A 16,348-nucleotide genomic window follows, 5' to 3' on the forward strand; every position below is an offset into this window, starting at 1 on the left:
ATGCTCTAAAGTACTTTTTACATTTTAAATAATATTGTTATTCTGGATCAAGGCCATTGTACTGTAATTAATCCCTTGTTAAGACTTCTATGGTCTATATAAGCAGATGCCATTACCATTAACAGCTCTCTCTCCAGATAGCTGAACTCGTGGAAACACCCTTTATCATCTAAAAGTACCTTTATTGCATGTAGAGTAGAATTCAACAGGTGGGGTGCGTTAAGATGATGTTTGAACAGTATTTCCAAGGTCAGAAGATGTTAATAACTCCCAGCGTCTGCACGTGGATCTGGAGCACATGTCTGCTGGTTATCACATGTTTGCCGGTAATGGAGAATGAACATCTCCAGGGATGAAGAAGGAGGAAGTCCATCCCAGAAAAGGGGAGGGGAGAGGAATACATCACAGGAGGGGTCTGGCTGCCCACATTTCCCCAAAACAGCCACATGGTGGCAGCACAATTGTATTATTTACTACTATTCTATTACTATCTCTAAACTGCCTAAGTTGAAGGAGTGACGCAGGAAGAAATCTCATAAAGAAATAATTCTGTCTCCTATTTTAAAGTTTCCCTTTAGAGGTTTTATGGCTTTTATCTCTCTTGACCTTGTCTCTAAAAGAAGGACTCTGAGGTAGAGCATATCAAACTCCACAGAGGACTGGGAACAGCAAGAGGGAGAAGGCCTTAAATATGCATATTCAGTGGAGAAGCTGTAAACCGTCACTTTTTTTTCTTGGAGTTGGGAAAAATCTGTAAAATCTGTCCACTTATAACTATAACTTAATGCTATTTTTCTTTTAGTTTCTTATGTTTTTTTCAGAGGAAGAGACACTTCTATCTGCTTTGATGTGCTGAGAAGCAGCCACAGCACCAGAAATCTACTAAACTTTGATAATCCATTTCCTAAACTGAGCTTCTTCAAGACTGAGGCTTGTTTTTGATTATCTTCAGCTCTGTTTAGCACCTCTTTGGGATTAATACCTTCTTTGCTTGCTGGTCTGGAGTTCCTCGTCACTGTTTATCTCCTCTTCTACTCTCATGACACATTATTCTATAGCACCCTAACTGCCCTACGTAAAAGGAGAGAGAATTGTATTAGAATGTGGCCCTTCTTTCTGACCTGGCTGGATTTTCTACAGAAGCTGAGTACTTGGATTCAATGATAGCTCCAGAGTGTTTCTTGTGTAGCTTAGCTGCCATGCTAATCAGCTACTCTGTTCCTCTCCCACCAAGAAAAAAGATTGATAATATCTTGCCATGGTTTCCAGATTGTGTTTTCAGGCTGATACAGTGGCACAATAGTGCTCAAATGTAGTGCAACTTCACCTTCTAAAAAGGAAAAAAGCCAAGAGGAAGGAAGGGAGGTATAGAAGAGAACACAAGAATGGAATGGTGTTTTGATTTAAAAAACTAAACAACTGGGCTTTTGAACTTTCAGACGAATTCAACTGCCTGCACTACACTGGAAGTCAGCATTTATTTTTTTATTTATTTTTATTTTATTAGACTTATATACCGCCCTTCTCCCGTAGGACTCAGGGCGGTTCACAAGGTTTTTAAAAACAATTACAGCAAATTACAAAAATTAAAAACAATTAAAATGATTACATTAACCTTGGCATAAAAACCCCAATTAGAATACAATTAAAACCCCAGTTAATACTCTCAGTCCAGGCCAGAAAGCTCAAAGAGCCAGGTCTTCAGGTCCCGGCGGAATGAGCGAAGGTCAAGGGCAGTCCTAAGCTCTAGAGGAAGCTGGTTCCAAAGGGCCGGTGCACCTACAGAGAAGGCCCTCCCCCTGGGTATTGTCCGCCAGCAATCTTTTACCGGCAGTACCCTGAGAAGACCCTCCCTGTGGATGCTTGTTATGGATGGCTCGTCGGAGTTTTCATTACGTTTCACAGTAGGCTTCTGAACTGATCGAACCACACTCCATGAATTTCACTAGCAGTACTTCACATTTGGCAGGATTTTCTATGGCAACACTTCCGGTGTGGTGTTGGTTCACGATAATCCTTGGCTGCACACCGCTAGACGCACCCAAGAACTTTTGAAGCAGTTTCATTGGGATGTTCTTGATCACCCACCCCTCCCCCATAGCCCAGATTTGGCGCCGAGCAACTACTACTACTACGGAATTTCAAACTTTGTAAGAGTTATACTGTTAAGTGCCTCAATTTGAACGGCAATTATGTCAAAAAGTAATATAATGTAGTTTTCTAATAAGCATAATAAAAGTTCTGTATCTGCGAGTGTCTGTCATTGATAACCAAATGGAGATTTACTTCCGAATTGCCCTTGTATCTCAGAGTAGAGATGCCCTCCAGGGGATAACTCCTTTTCTTTAATCAAACTTGGGATAATACTTTTATAACTGGTTTATCACACTTCTTTCCCACTTTTAAAAAGGGTAGAGATTTTCAAATGTCCTGGATATAATTGTTAAGATTGTTTATAAAGGAAAGTACAAGGTTACATGAAAGAGATAGTATTGGCTGTCAGAAAAAAAATTAAATGGCTGTAAACCAGGCTTCAGAACACATAAAGCAGCAACTAGTATAAAGCAAAAGAAATGAAATTTAAAATCTTACCACAGGAGGTTGACTTGTTCTCCACCCTCAAGACATGTTTGGTTTGCTTGCGTAGTTTGTCATCAGTATTTTCTACCAAATTGGCAAGATCATCAATGATTTCTAGGAAGAGGAACATGACTGAATATTAATATCTAAGCTTTCTATTATTACTTCTAAACAAACAGAATTTTATCAAAACAAACATTTCTGCAATTCTGATTTTGCATTGCAGTCCTCTGAAGTAGATTAAGTAGATAGAGGATCATTTAAGATATAGTATAATCTATGCTGAAATCATCAAAAGAACCGTATGCGTAAGTAGTATAACGAATTATTAAAGCATTTTAACACAGCTACTACTTGAGGCAAACATATTTTGGCGTTGGATTATGGTAGGCTTCACTCTGAACCCAAGTTTCTTTGGTAAGAAGAAAGCAGAAAAAGTTTTGTTTTGGGGCTGTTGTTTTTTTTTTTTGCATCTTCCTGCATGACAAGTTTACAAATTTATGAAGGAATAAAAGGTTCTTCAATGCCCACCTCTCATATCACACTGGATTTGGCTGTTACAAATAAAGCAAATTACTTTTTTTTAGGATCCTGTAAAGTACTTGATAACATTTCATAAAAATTCACAGTTAAAATTAATAAAATAGAGAAAAAAAAGATTTAGGGTTTATTTATTTATTTATTTATTTATTTAATTTATATACCGCCCTTCTCTCAAGAGACTCAGGGCGGTTAACAGGGCAATACGTAAAAGACAGATACAAAAGTTAAAATTATTAAAACATGATTAAACAATGCCCATAGTACAAATTTAAAATTAAAGTCATAATAACAAACCCACCCCATCCCATCAGGCCAGGCCCGCTTCCTTAAAGAGATGGGTTTTAAGGTCGCGCCGGAAGGAGCGGAGGTCGGGCGCCATCCGGAGCTCTACCGGAAGATGGTTCCATAAATCCGGTGCACCCACAGAGAACGCTCTCCCCCTGGGGGCCACCAGTCGGCATTCTTTGACCGGCGGCACCCTGAGGAGGCCCTCTCTGTGGGAGCGTACTGGGCGGAGGGAAGTTGACGCCGGCTGCAGGTGCTCCCCAAGGTATTCTGGACCCATGCCATGGAGGGCTTTGTAGGTCATTACCAACACCTTGAACCTCACCCGGAAGACAACTGGCAACCAATGCAGCTCGCGGAGCAAAGGTGTAACACGGGAGTATCGGGAGACCCCCGACACAACTCTCGCGGCTGCATTCTGTGCCAGCTGGAGCCTCCGAGTGGTCTTCAAGGGTAGCCCCATGTAGAGAGCGTTGCAGTAATCAAGACGAGAGGTCACGAGCGCATGAGTGACCGTGCGCAAGGCATCCCGGTCTAGATAGGGCCGCAACTGGCGCACCAGGCGAACCTGGGCGAACGCCCCCCTAGTTACAGCTACAATATGGTCTTCTAAAGAGAGCTGTGAATCTAGGAGGACTCCCAAGTTGCGAGCCCTATCTACAGGAGGTAATGACTCACCCCCCATAATGAGGGGTGGGATATCCTGAATATTATTAGGTTAATGCTGTAATTTTGCTGTGCTAAAAATACCCTTAAGTAATCATTTAAACTAAGGAAACTTCTGACTACTTTTAACTTATCACTCCTACTTCCCATGATTTCCCTCCTCTATCTGAAGTCAAGGCTGGTATGGCCTCAAGACTGTTCAAGGGGGAACCTTTGCTATTTCCTTCACACAAGTACATTTCTTCCTCACTGTAAAATGAAGATGCATACATGATAATTACATAGCAAGTATGGTAACAATATGATGATAATTTAGCCACTGAAAAATCCCCAGGCCTCCAACTCTTAATCAGGCTCTTAGAATATCTGATCTTAGCAGCTCTTGACATGGATTGGCACTTGTACAAGCAGGTCATTATTTTACATCTGTACAGGTTTTTATGACTTTGGGGAGTGTGCTTCAACCAACATACTGATTTCAACCTTAGTAGGAAGATTGTTATGAATGTATTGTAATAACAATCACATGTACTATCTGTAATGGAGGAGAGTGGGGGAGGATAATTATGCCTACATTTCAGAGTATTTTAAGAATAATGAGTTTCATGTGAAATGCTCTGAATTTCTGACAAGTGTCACATAAAACTAATAACAACCACGTTTTTTGGTGTGTTTTTTGTCACATACTTCACCTCCTTAAGTGCTTTATTTCCCAAAAACTCTCTCCTGCTTCAAGGTAGAAGTTCTCTTGCGGATTTTTTACAGAACTCAACCCACTCAACACAAAGCACTTTGAAGTGACAGGAGTGTTATTTACGGGCAACTCTCAGTTAAAGGAAAAGACTGGCGTGCAGATTCTATTTTGCTTCATTCATGGTTGAGAACCTCTGAGTTTTCCAAAGTGAGTTAAGTTTGGAAGGTCCTAATCTTTATGAAAGGGATGCGGTGGCTCAGTGGGTTAGACGCTGAGCTTGTCGATCAGAAGATCGACAGTTTGGCGGATCGAATCCCGAGTGCCGCATAACAGAGTGAGCGCCTGTTACTCGTCCCAGCTTCTGCCAACCTAGCAGTTTGAAAGCACGTAAAAATGCAAGTAGAAAAATAGGGACCACTACGGTGGGAAGGTAACATCATTCCGTGCGCCTTTGCCGTCTAGTCATGCCGGCCACATGACCACGGAGACATCCTCGGACTAGCGCTGGCTCTTCGGCTTTGAAACGGAGATGAACACCGGCCCCTAGAGTTGGAAACAACTAGCACGCATGTGCAGGGGAACCTTTACCTTTTACCTTTTTTAATCTTTATGAGTCCAAACTGTGCAGCTAATGTGAAACACCAGTCAAGGCAGTGGGGCACTTCAAAATGTAAACCAAGAAAAGAAGCATACTTTCTTTCCATAGCTCTTCTTAATAAACGAATTCAGTAGGAAAGAATTTGGCACACTGGTGGGGAGACTGGTAGACAGAGGAATTCAGGGCAGATGGGCCAAGGGTGCAAGAGAACGGAAAACTGTTCGACATATGAAAAACGACGTTCTCATTCTGCAGGAAGTAAAGTACTCCTTCTCTACTCTCTCCAGGAGAGGCAAGCGGATTTGTTTGGCTTACATTTTTTGTTACACCTTATTTTGAATTTTAATTTAATTTGAAATTAATCGTTTTTTAAAATGTAAAAGCTAGTAGGTCAATGTGGCCTACTGGCGCCATATTCCCTTGAGCTGGCTCAGACCACTAGTAGATTATCATACATCCAAGAAATTATCCCCAAATTCAGACTGCTTTATTTTGTTCTTGTAATGGGCTTCAGTCTGATTTTGTCTCTGTGAAACCCACATTTTTCTCTAACTGGAACTGGCCTCTTTTCATTTCGAATTAGCTGTTGTTAAAAGGGAGAAAGTGGATCTCATAATCCATCGATATTAACTGGAGCCTTTGCTCTTGAGCACACAGAGGGATTTTCTTTTCCAGCTGCTTATTTTGTTTTATTCAAACAAATCAGCCAAGCATTAATTTTAGTTGTATTTAATTGAATAATTTCCCAGAAGAATAGTTTAGAAGAATTTTAGAGCAGCTTGTTTCCAAAACCCATTACTGACTGGCATACACTATAGCATCTGTGTGCCAATGAAAATAGGATACTTTAATGTTATTGGAATTGCTTTTTCCCCCCAGATGTGTAGAGAAGTCTCAGTGATATAATGCAGGCAACAGCTCTATTTACACAAAGTAGGAATTTGAGTATCCTTTCTTAATTATCTTGGATAAGATTATTCTTCTTAACTGGAAGGATCAGATTATAAAGAATAGAATTAGTTTCTCTTCTTCATTTTAGTAATTTCCTTCTGACTGAAATTGTACTTCGTGCAATTAATAAAACAAAGGGGTGTGAAACAAGAACATCTGAATCCTAAACTGTATTTTACAAAAACATTTCATGGAGCATCTCAACTGTTGAAGGAAAATATTTGGTAGTTCTTTCTTAGTCTAACCATAAATGCAAAAGTTCCAGACTAGACTTATTATTAAAGTCATATTTATATATAATATTCATATTTCAGAAAACAAAATGATGTCACTTGGGTAGGAACAGATAATTTCAACAATTTTCATTGGGAGAAAATTCCCCAGTACAGGCTTCCTTTCAAAGCAAATACATTTTGCAGAGGAAGCATTTTCATCAAGATTGCAAAAGAATAAAAATAGAGGTAAACCACTCTCCCCCAGAATCTGAACAATAAAAACTTTGTTGTTGAGTTAACATAGGGTTTTTTAATACACACATTAAATGCGCATTAGATCTTGCTTGGTGTTTAGATGCAGCATAAAAAAATTACAGTTTCTATTTTATTTCATGGGGATTAAGCAAGGAAGAGAAAGCCTGTACAATGTGGCTGCTAGAATTCTTTTCAACTCTAATAACCATAAAAGGCAAGTGGATTTTTCTCTACAGAGATTAAACAGAGCATACATATAGTCACTGTGTTTGTATATGCATGAATGTATAGAAATCTAAGCAGGCATTTATTGCTTTATAAATTACATTTATAAAACTGCCCAACTCATTACTCTGAGCTATGTACAAGTTGAAAACTTCTGAGGTAGAGTAGAAATATTGGCACACATTTAAATAATTGTATTATTTGAATCTTACTGTAATTATAAATCCAAATGGAACATGTTACAGGGGCTGAACAGTTCTATTTCTTTGTCTGTTTATTCAAGCTTATTAATAAAATGACTCCTATCAGTACACTGTGTTCAGGACAGTTTATGTCGTGCTAGTATCAACTTAGGAAAATCATATTTAAGAATTATGTCCTGCCTATGACTCAATATTCATAAAACTTTATTAGACTGTATTATATCAAGGAACATACCCTTAAGAAGTAGAAGCAAGATCACAGATTTTGTACTTCATTTAAAATTAATATCTCTTATGCATACATTATTCAGCCCATAGAAATCAGATTTCTTTGTTAAATACACAGAGTGACATGTAACTTTTTAGCCACTGAGCCATTACATTGAATTTAAAATCAGCTGGATGGCTGCCTGCTGGATAACCCTTCCTGAAGTATGAAAGGAGTTGTTCCAAAGCCAACACACTTAAGTTTCAATAGGCAATAAGCAATTAGGCCAATAAATCCCCTATCCCATGCCATTTTGAGATGCTAGCTGTATGGCAGTATATCACCAGTGAAAGGATCATGAGAAAGCATTTGCTAGTTAGCAGGACACAGATGTGCACTTCTTTGTTGGACCTGCCTTGGCCCTGAGTGATGACAGGCCACAAAGGCAGGAATCTTAGATGAGAATCCTGGGTTGGTAACCAAACATCTTGCAAGCAATTTAGTTCATCAAGACGTGAAAACACTATGAGTTGAAATTAGACAACTTAAATCTTTCACCTGAATATTAATACGGCACTATTGTTCATTGAAAGGCAAAGTTACTGTAATATTCGTTTTATAGGGGGAAAAATGAACAATTTCTTTTTAAAAAAAATCATAACCTAGGCAAGCACTAGGAGATTGCACTTTGTATATTTATCCAAAAGTCCTACCCCAGTTGAAAACTCTGTTGGTACAGATGTAAAAAAATAATAATCTAGAAATACATACATAGTCCTGGATATCATGAAAGGTGATTATTACTACTGAGTGATTTTATTTTTCCCCCTACTCATTTATGCCTTTGATATATAACATTAGTGACATTTGACCAGGATCCAAAAGATGAGCACAGATATGCAAACATAAATCAGTTGTGTGCAATCTCAGGAATGTATATGTGTGCACATGCATATAGATGCTTTATCCAGGGTAATTTACTAAGGCTGTCCAAACTCTTCAAAAAAAGAGAATGAAATGACTGGAAGAGGCAAAGAACTAAACTAACTTCATATGATCCAAAAAGAGCCTGAGGATTAAATTCAATATATTACAGGATGCAAAAGAACAATATGTTCTGTCAAATACCAAACTTGTGACTGTAATATCAAGTTAGTTGTTTAACTTCAGTTATAGATTGGATTACTTTATCTTATAGTTGGGATATTGAGGAAGCAGAATTTCCAGATGGTTTGTTCAAATATCTTTGAGTTAATACAAACAAGAATTAACAATTTGCAATAACAAGTAGCATATTAAAAGTAAGGGATAACACAGAAAAAGAATCCAGATTTATCACTCCTTGCTTCATTAGTAAATGTTTATGTTCATGAAGATGAGAATACAACAAAACGTGCCTGACACAGAGAGTAATTAACCATCAATTTAATTACAAGATTTAATATGAGATTGAGAAAAATTTGAGAGTCTTTTTTCAGAATATAATATCTTCAAATGAGCAGTAATATTCTAAAGGAGCTATAAAAACAAGGTGGAACATTTAGGAATTTGGCTGAATCTGAAACTTTGTAACACAAAACTTGGAATACTTGCTGGGCCTTAATTAAGATGTTGGTGAAATAACTTAGAAACTGAACAAATTGAATATTATCTGATTACATAGATGCAGAACATAAACAGGATATATAACTGGAATTGTTACAGTGGAAGAAAAAAATAAATTTACAGTGAATATATTTTGAGAAATCTGATGTAAGATTTTAGTGACTACAATGAACATATACTATTGTATCCTTTATATCTATTTGTACTTTCATATTAATTTTATATTTTTGATATGGTCAAATGATTAAATCAATAAAGTTTCTATTTTCCTGATAAATTACCCCAGTACTTATTAATAATAATAATAATAATAATAATAATAATAATAATAATAATAATAATGATAATAATAATAATAATAATAATAATGATGATGATGATGTTGGAAGGGACCTTGGAGGTCATCTAGTCCAACCTCCTGCTCGGGTAGGAAACCCTATACCATTTCAGGCAAATGGCTGTCCAGTCTCTTCTTAAAAACCTCCAGTGTTGGAGCATTCACCGCTTCTGGAGGCAGGTTGTTCCACTGGTTAATTGTTCTAACTGTCAGGAAGTTTCTCCTTAGTTCTGGGTTGCTTCTCTCCTTGACTAGTTCCATCCATTGCTTCCTGTCCTGCTTTCAGGTGCTTTGGAAAATAGCTTGACTCCCTCTTCTTTGTGGCAGCCCCTGAGATATTGGAACACTGCTATCACATCACGCCTCATCCTTCTGTTCATTAAACTAGACATTCCCAATTCCAGCAACCGTTCTGTAAGTTTTAGTGTCCAGTCCTCTAATCATCTTTACTAAGATTGGTAATTTATTTTCTAAAAATGCTTGAAAATGTAATAATATGTCAGATTATTTTTCCCTATTTGGTGGCAATGCCATAAAGCCTAACAATTCTGGAAATTTATTCATAGTAGAAATGAAGAAATCCTAAAATTTGAATTTTCTTTCCAAAGTGTCATTTGTACAAAGAATTACTAAATCTTATCTAAACAAAAAAAGATGCTACCTCCTTTGAGACAGGCTTGATTTTGGAGGGCTTCATGGTCATTTTCCATGTATTTTTCTTGGTAAAATATGGAAGTAGTTGGCCAATGTCTTTTTATACAATGATTTTTTTCCCCAAGCTTAGTTTATGGCCCTGGGCTTTCCCCTTAGGTACAAATCAATTTGATCCTCCTAACCTAAAGATGTAATAGGTCAGGGTCAGAATTACATCAGAAATCAAGCAAATACTACATACTCTTCTAGGCTAGTGTAACTAGATGCTGCCACCTAACTAAGCAATTAGACAATTGTAACTCTAGTCCCAAGACTGGAGGAAAGCAACTTGTCATTCCCATCTTATAAAGGAGAATGCAAAAAACTACAAACCTATCAGCTTGATGTCTATTCTGGCCAAGGTCCTAAAACAAATGATCAAACAGTTTGTGAGCAATTGAGTAGGCACTGCTCCTTTGTTCTCTCTGTAACAACATATATACTTGAGGGTTAGTTTATCTCCAAACCATCTGTTTTCATCAGAGTAGTTCACCACCTGTGTTTTGACATCAAAACCCACAACGATATCAGATGATAAAACTAAACTATTAACAAAACTATGTTTATGTAAGACTTTGAATTAACAATTGAATTAATCATAGAACTCCAATCCAACATGACACATCCAAAAGAAACTATTGGAAATAATAAGTATAGGACTTCATATAGCATTTTTATCCTTCAAAGAAAAAGCACAATGCATAATATAATTCTTCATTTTGCTTTTCAAGGCAAACTCTGACCTCTAGACTGCCAATCAGCATTCCAAGGATTCAGCCCATCACACATTGAAAACAGCCCAGTCATTAATCTTTAGGAAAACAATGACTGGTCATGGAGAACAGGAAATGAACACTTAAAACAAAGCTCACTTTGGTAAAAAGAAAAAAAATCCACAGAATAGCTACTTTTTTTCCCCTGGAACATCTTCTCTATAAATGACTTGGGCAGATAAATTCTGCTCCTGATATTGGTGAAACTACATCTGATATTACTGTAGCTTGTTCTTTGTGTAATTTACAATCATTTTATAATACAAAAAGGACCAGGGACAGTCCAACAGATCTTCCAAAATTTCTTTTATAGCATCGATTATGATCATTTCTAAAAGAAAGCTCGGACAAATTTGATAAAAGACTAAATTAGTTAACTTTTCACATGCCTTTTATCAGCAAGTTGAATTTCTTTAATAATGTGAACCATAATGATGTGAATGTAAATCCTTGTAAATAAACCCAGGAAAATAAACCCAGAGTGATCTCCCATTTGGTACACTAACCTTTTCCTCAAACCAGCTCCAGCAGCCATGCATTTCTCCTGCACAAATGTGGACAATAGAAAAGGGTCCCTTAACTCTGTCATCATTAAGCCCACTAGACGTTTGGTCAGACTGAAATAATCTCCCATGATTTAGAGCGGAAGAAGCATTATTAAAATCTTCAGAAATACTGTACCGATTTAATAAAGTTAACAAAACAGTTAGAATATATAACATTTGACAATTAGTTTTAGTTATTACTTTAAAAATTATAAAATACATGCATAGTTCACAGAGATTTTGAGAGAGTAAGCAGAAAATTTAGGAATATATGTATTTATTTAATGTTTTTCTTCATGTTTCTTCAATTTTCTTCAATGTTTGCAAATAAATATGTATGACCTAACACTATACATTTAGAGACATAAACAACTTATTTATTCTGCTTGGTAAATCTGTGGGAGATGATATTCAGTGGGGAAAATATTCCCTGAAACATCTTACTACAGATCTTTATTTTAAGGAACAACTAACTGTTCTTCCAATGAACAAATTTTAGATTCCATCCCAACATTTTTTTTCCTTCTATTTTTTCAAGTATTAAACAAAAAGTAGTTTGTGTGGATTTGTTTTCTTTCTTTTTTTACTGACTTGGGCTCTGGCAACAATTTGTATAGGAATATCTTTTAATATATAAACAAAACTACTTACTTTATTTGCAGACGAAACATTTATTGACAGAATAACGGTAGGAGAAATAAAATGACATAAAATGCATGTTTATTTTAAGCATAAACTTTACCCAGCATAAACTTTACCCAGGAATGACTAATGTTTTGATGGCCACACCAAAATCACATTTACATTTTGGTGGGTGGGCATAGACGAAATAGACATAACAATGATGCTCATGGGCAAGGCTAACTTTTGGGGTGTGTGTGTGTGTTTTTAAAGCTGATTTTTAACTGTTAGATCTATTTGAATTTACAGTTTTTGATGCTCACAATTTCAATTATCAAAAACTCTTTCTATTGATTTTTGAATGAGATTAACAAGGACTAAAAAAAGGATTTGTGGCTCACATGTGTTGCCAAATCCCTCTCTGGCCCAGAAAACATTTTTTATCACATAATAATTAGAATATTAGTTGAAGGCTGCTTTATCATTTAAATGAAACACTATCTCACTTAAGTGTATTAGAAAGGGATTCATTTCCAGAATGAAATCTGTTTTTCTAAGAGATATCAAAAGAATAATCTAACCACCTTCATATAAGTAGGACTTGGCACCCTCTGAAAGCAGCAGACCAGGAATATGTGACAAAACCATACAAAGCATTTGAAGCAGCATTTCATGGAATAGCTCTCTTCAAAGCATTGAAACAGTCACAGCTTCTGGAAACTTAAACATAGCTGTTTCAAAGGCACCCCCAGCTTGCTTCTGCATGTGTGCATCACCTCTCTAGGAGTCCCAGAAGGAAACATGGTATGCACGTACACATATACACAAGCTTGTAAAACTCTCAAATCAGACATACCAAGTCTTTCATGGGATAAGGCTGCTTCAGTATTTGGTAGTAAGGTGTCTTGCTCACATCATATTTTATGAATGCCCCTTCTGAATGTTTTGCATAGCCCTAATAGCTGAACTGGACTAAATTACCTAATTTTCATGCATGAAGTATGACAGCTTGAGCTGTCAAAGTACAAAGAGCACTTTTTAAATAAAACTGTAGAATACTACATCATCTGAGAAAAATCTCTCCATACTTATAAAGCCTTCACTATCTTGCATACTGAATGATTGCATACTGAAAGATGTACGTGAATGACAGTGCATACTAATAGACAAAACATGACTACCATTACATATTAAAACTTACAGTTTAATAAAGAAGCTAAAATTAATTTTATAGATAATTATCAAGAGCCAAACAAATCTTTTTAACTTGTTGCATGGATTGGGCAGATTTCATACTTCTGTACCTCTTGTCTCATGATCAGAAAAGCATAATATTCACCTGTTAAACAATAATCACTTGCATTCAGGAAAGCAAGTAGGTTAAGTGATTTATGTAAAGATTTCTTCAATAAACAGGTATGATTAACAGACATATTGTTTTGTTTTATTTAGGTTTGATGCTTAATTTTCTGGCACATTACTGTGGTTCTCACAGAACTGTTCCCAGCGTTCACCAGACTACTCAAAGCAGCTGCTAAATGAAAATTTAAAGAGTGTATTTTCAATAAAACAAGAGGGATTTTACCTTCTATGTCAGAAATGATAAATAGTTTCCATGAGTTCCTGCTGGGAGCTGAGACACTAAAGTTAAGCCAATGTGAAAAGGGCTCTTTTAAGAGCAAGTATGCCCATGCATTTGGCCCTGGTGAATTACAGTAATATACAAATACTCAGACTTTAAACAATTGTCTTTCCCATGTCAGGAAGACATCTCTTGCAAGTCATGACTCTCAGTTCTCTCTTTCATGTACAGCACAATCAGAAGAAACCTAAAATTATAACTGGCTCATATATTTTCGCAGATCTTAGTGTCTACCAAAACCTTGAATATGCTTTGAAGACTCTGACAGTTGCATCATTCTCCCTTTATGCCTTCCAATGCCACTTTCAATCTCTCAGGTCTTTCTCTATTAAAAGCTATTCCAGGTCCTCACCTAGACCATACAAAAAAAATTCAAGTAGCAAGCTTCCAATTTAAATTATTAATTGCTGCAGACTGTGAACTTCTATAGTGGGGTTTGTATCCAACCCTCTTCATGAACTCACTAAGGAGAACTTGAAACATTTGGAAGCCTCCACACAAAGAAAATATTTGAGCAAATATATCTCCTTTTTCCATGTAGCTGAAAAGAACAGGTGGTAAAGATTAAAAAGCACACACCCTTGATTTTGGCAAGCATAAAAGCATTTTTCTGAAATGCTGGGTGCTCTCAAAAAGCACTTTTGTACATGGTACCTAATCCTCATATTCTCTAAGCAACCTAGAGATAGGATTCAACTACATATAATGCAGGCAGCAAGCAGCGAGCATGCAACTCAATTGATGACAATAAGAAGCTGCCAATATGTACTTCCAAAGCAAGATTTGCTATTTTGCTTTTTTTTTATTAAGTAGACTTAATAGAACAGTTAAGGTGAAGTATCCTTTTGACTGTTTAAAAGAATTATTCAGCTTTCATAACACAAATCAAAATAAGAAACCTAACCCCTCCCAACTCACAATAATTTGTGATAAGCATCGTCTCTGTAAATCCTTTTATATTTTCAAAAGTACAAAGAATACATTTAACAATTTTACAATGCAAAAGACATAGGTCAAACAGTCTGTTTCAGTGCCCAAAGCATAATTCTTGCTTGATAATGAGCATAAAATATTGTGTCCATAAGAATCTGCTACATATATACTGGAGAGCTAAAAAGAGGGAAGCAGTCTTAATTCACGAAGACAGATTAATGAATCCTCTGCTCATCCACCCCCTCAATTGCATAAATGTAATTATGACTTTCCTTGATAGGCTGCCAATGTGATATAAGTCTAAGAGAAATCAACTGCTTCTACCGAGACAGAACAATAAACGGGTCTCCTTGAATACAGTGGTTAAGGAATCCAAGTTCCTGACCTTAAAAATGTTTTACTAGTAGTGCTCTATGCAGTGGGGAACAATCAGAATGACATCTGCTGAAACACTGGTGATTTACGATATAATTGGTTCTACATATGTGCCAAGAGTAAAACTCCTAAACCCAACAAAATCAAGATTTATTACCGATTAACAAAAAGGGAACAGTGCAATACAGGTGGCACACGAAGTTTTCTATAAGACCATCCTCTGTTTAAAGGGCAAACTAAAGAAAGTTAGTTTCGAAGTCTTACAAAGACTAATCCAATTTCCACCATATGTACATAGGAAAAGATACAGTAATGTTAGGGGGTTTTTTTCACACTATTTTAGGAAGTATGATGAATGAGGTCACAATAAGGAAGGTGCTAGATGCCTAGTTTAACCAATTATCATTTATCCTTAAACCGTTTACTGTGAAAATAAATAGAAGAGAAAACAACGCATACTTCAGTTTGATTAGTTCTCCAGAGAAAGTAAAGCAGTAAAGTATTAATCCCTTTGTACTAGGCATCACCCTTCACAAATGGTTTAGCAACCACCCTCCACCGCTTTTATAATAATTTATAAATTTATAATTTCCACTTAGGAAATCCTATATATATGGTTGACATTTTATGTCCATTTAATTTCCTATTTGCACTTGTTGTTTTGATCAAAAAGTTCTGTGAGTAACAGAAAATTTAATCCACAAAACCTGCCTGGATTATGCCAAGGCCATAGCTTCATCAACAGTTGTGGCCACAGGTTTCTATGATTAGAAATGCACGTAACATTTAATGCACCTTATGATCACGCATAACGGAGATGAGTTTCTAGTTTTTCACCATGATAAGAATGTTTCCAGTGCCATTATAATCAGGAAAGTATTCCTAGCACATTTGGTTTCTTTTCCAAGAGCCAACTATGACAGCACAGGTAAGAAAACTCTAACCTTAAAGAAGCTGCTGAATCACCACTTCTGCAGTTTTAGGCAGACAACATCTCCAGTGGTAAGGGAGATATTTCCCAAATGGACATTTCCCAAATGGTCTGCTTCAAAGATCGGGACTGCCTTAGGAAGTGTATACTTTCTCTCCGAAAGCAAAATACAAGCTTCAGCTCATAACCCCTTTTAATAAGGGTATTTTCCCTCCCTCCCCACCAAATGCTCATTTACCGGTAAATTGCCATCAAATACAACAAACTGTCCTCATGGTTACTCTGCGAGTTGCTTGCAAGGTGCTATCTGGTCTTCCCATATCTCATGAGGGCACACCAAGAAGTGAAGCAAACAACGACAAGAAATCCAAATTTACTACAAGCACGCCCAAAAGAGATGTAGTAACCATGGGAAAAGTGATTTGTATTAACTGGCAACTTAGACCAATATTTAAACTAAAATGTCCTTA

At 36.7% G+C, this 16,348-nt stretch overlaps 1 protein-coding gene across 1 annotated transcript in view; it reads right to left on the reverse strand.

Annotated features, from left to right (window-relative positions):
- Positions 1-16,348, reverse strand: part of STX8 (syntaxin 8) — a 101,562-nt gene that overhangs the window by 37,775 nt on the left and 47,439 nt on the right. The window contains exon 7 of the mRNA XM_083354940.1: positions 2,593-2,694. Coding sequence (XP_083211066.1) covers positions 2,593-2,694 — 102 coding nt within the window. The remainder of the gene's footprint in view (positions 1-2,592; positions 2,695-16,348) is intronic.

This window comes from Vipera ursinii (assembly GCF_947247035.1).
Source record: "Vipera ursinii genome assembly, chromosome: 2".
NCBI lineage: Eukaryota > Metazoa > Chordata > Lepidosauria > Squamata > Viperidae > Vipera > Vipera ursinii.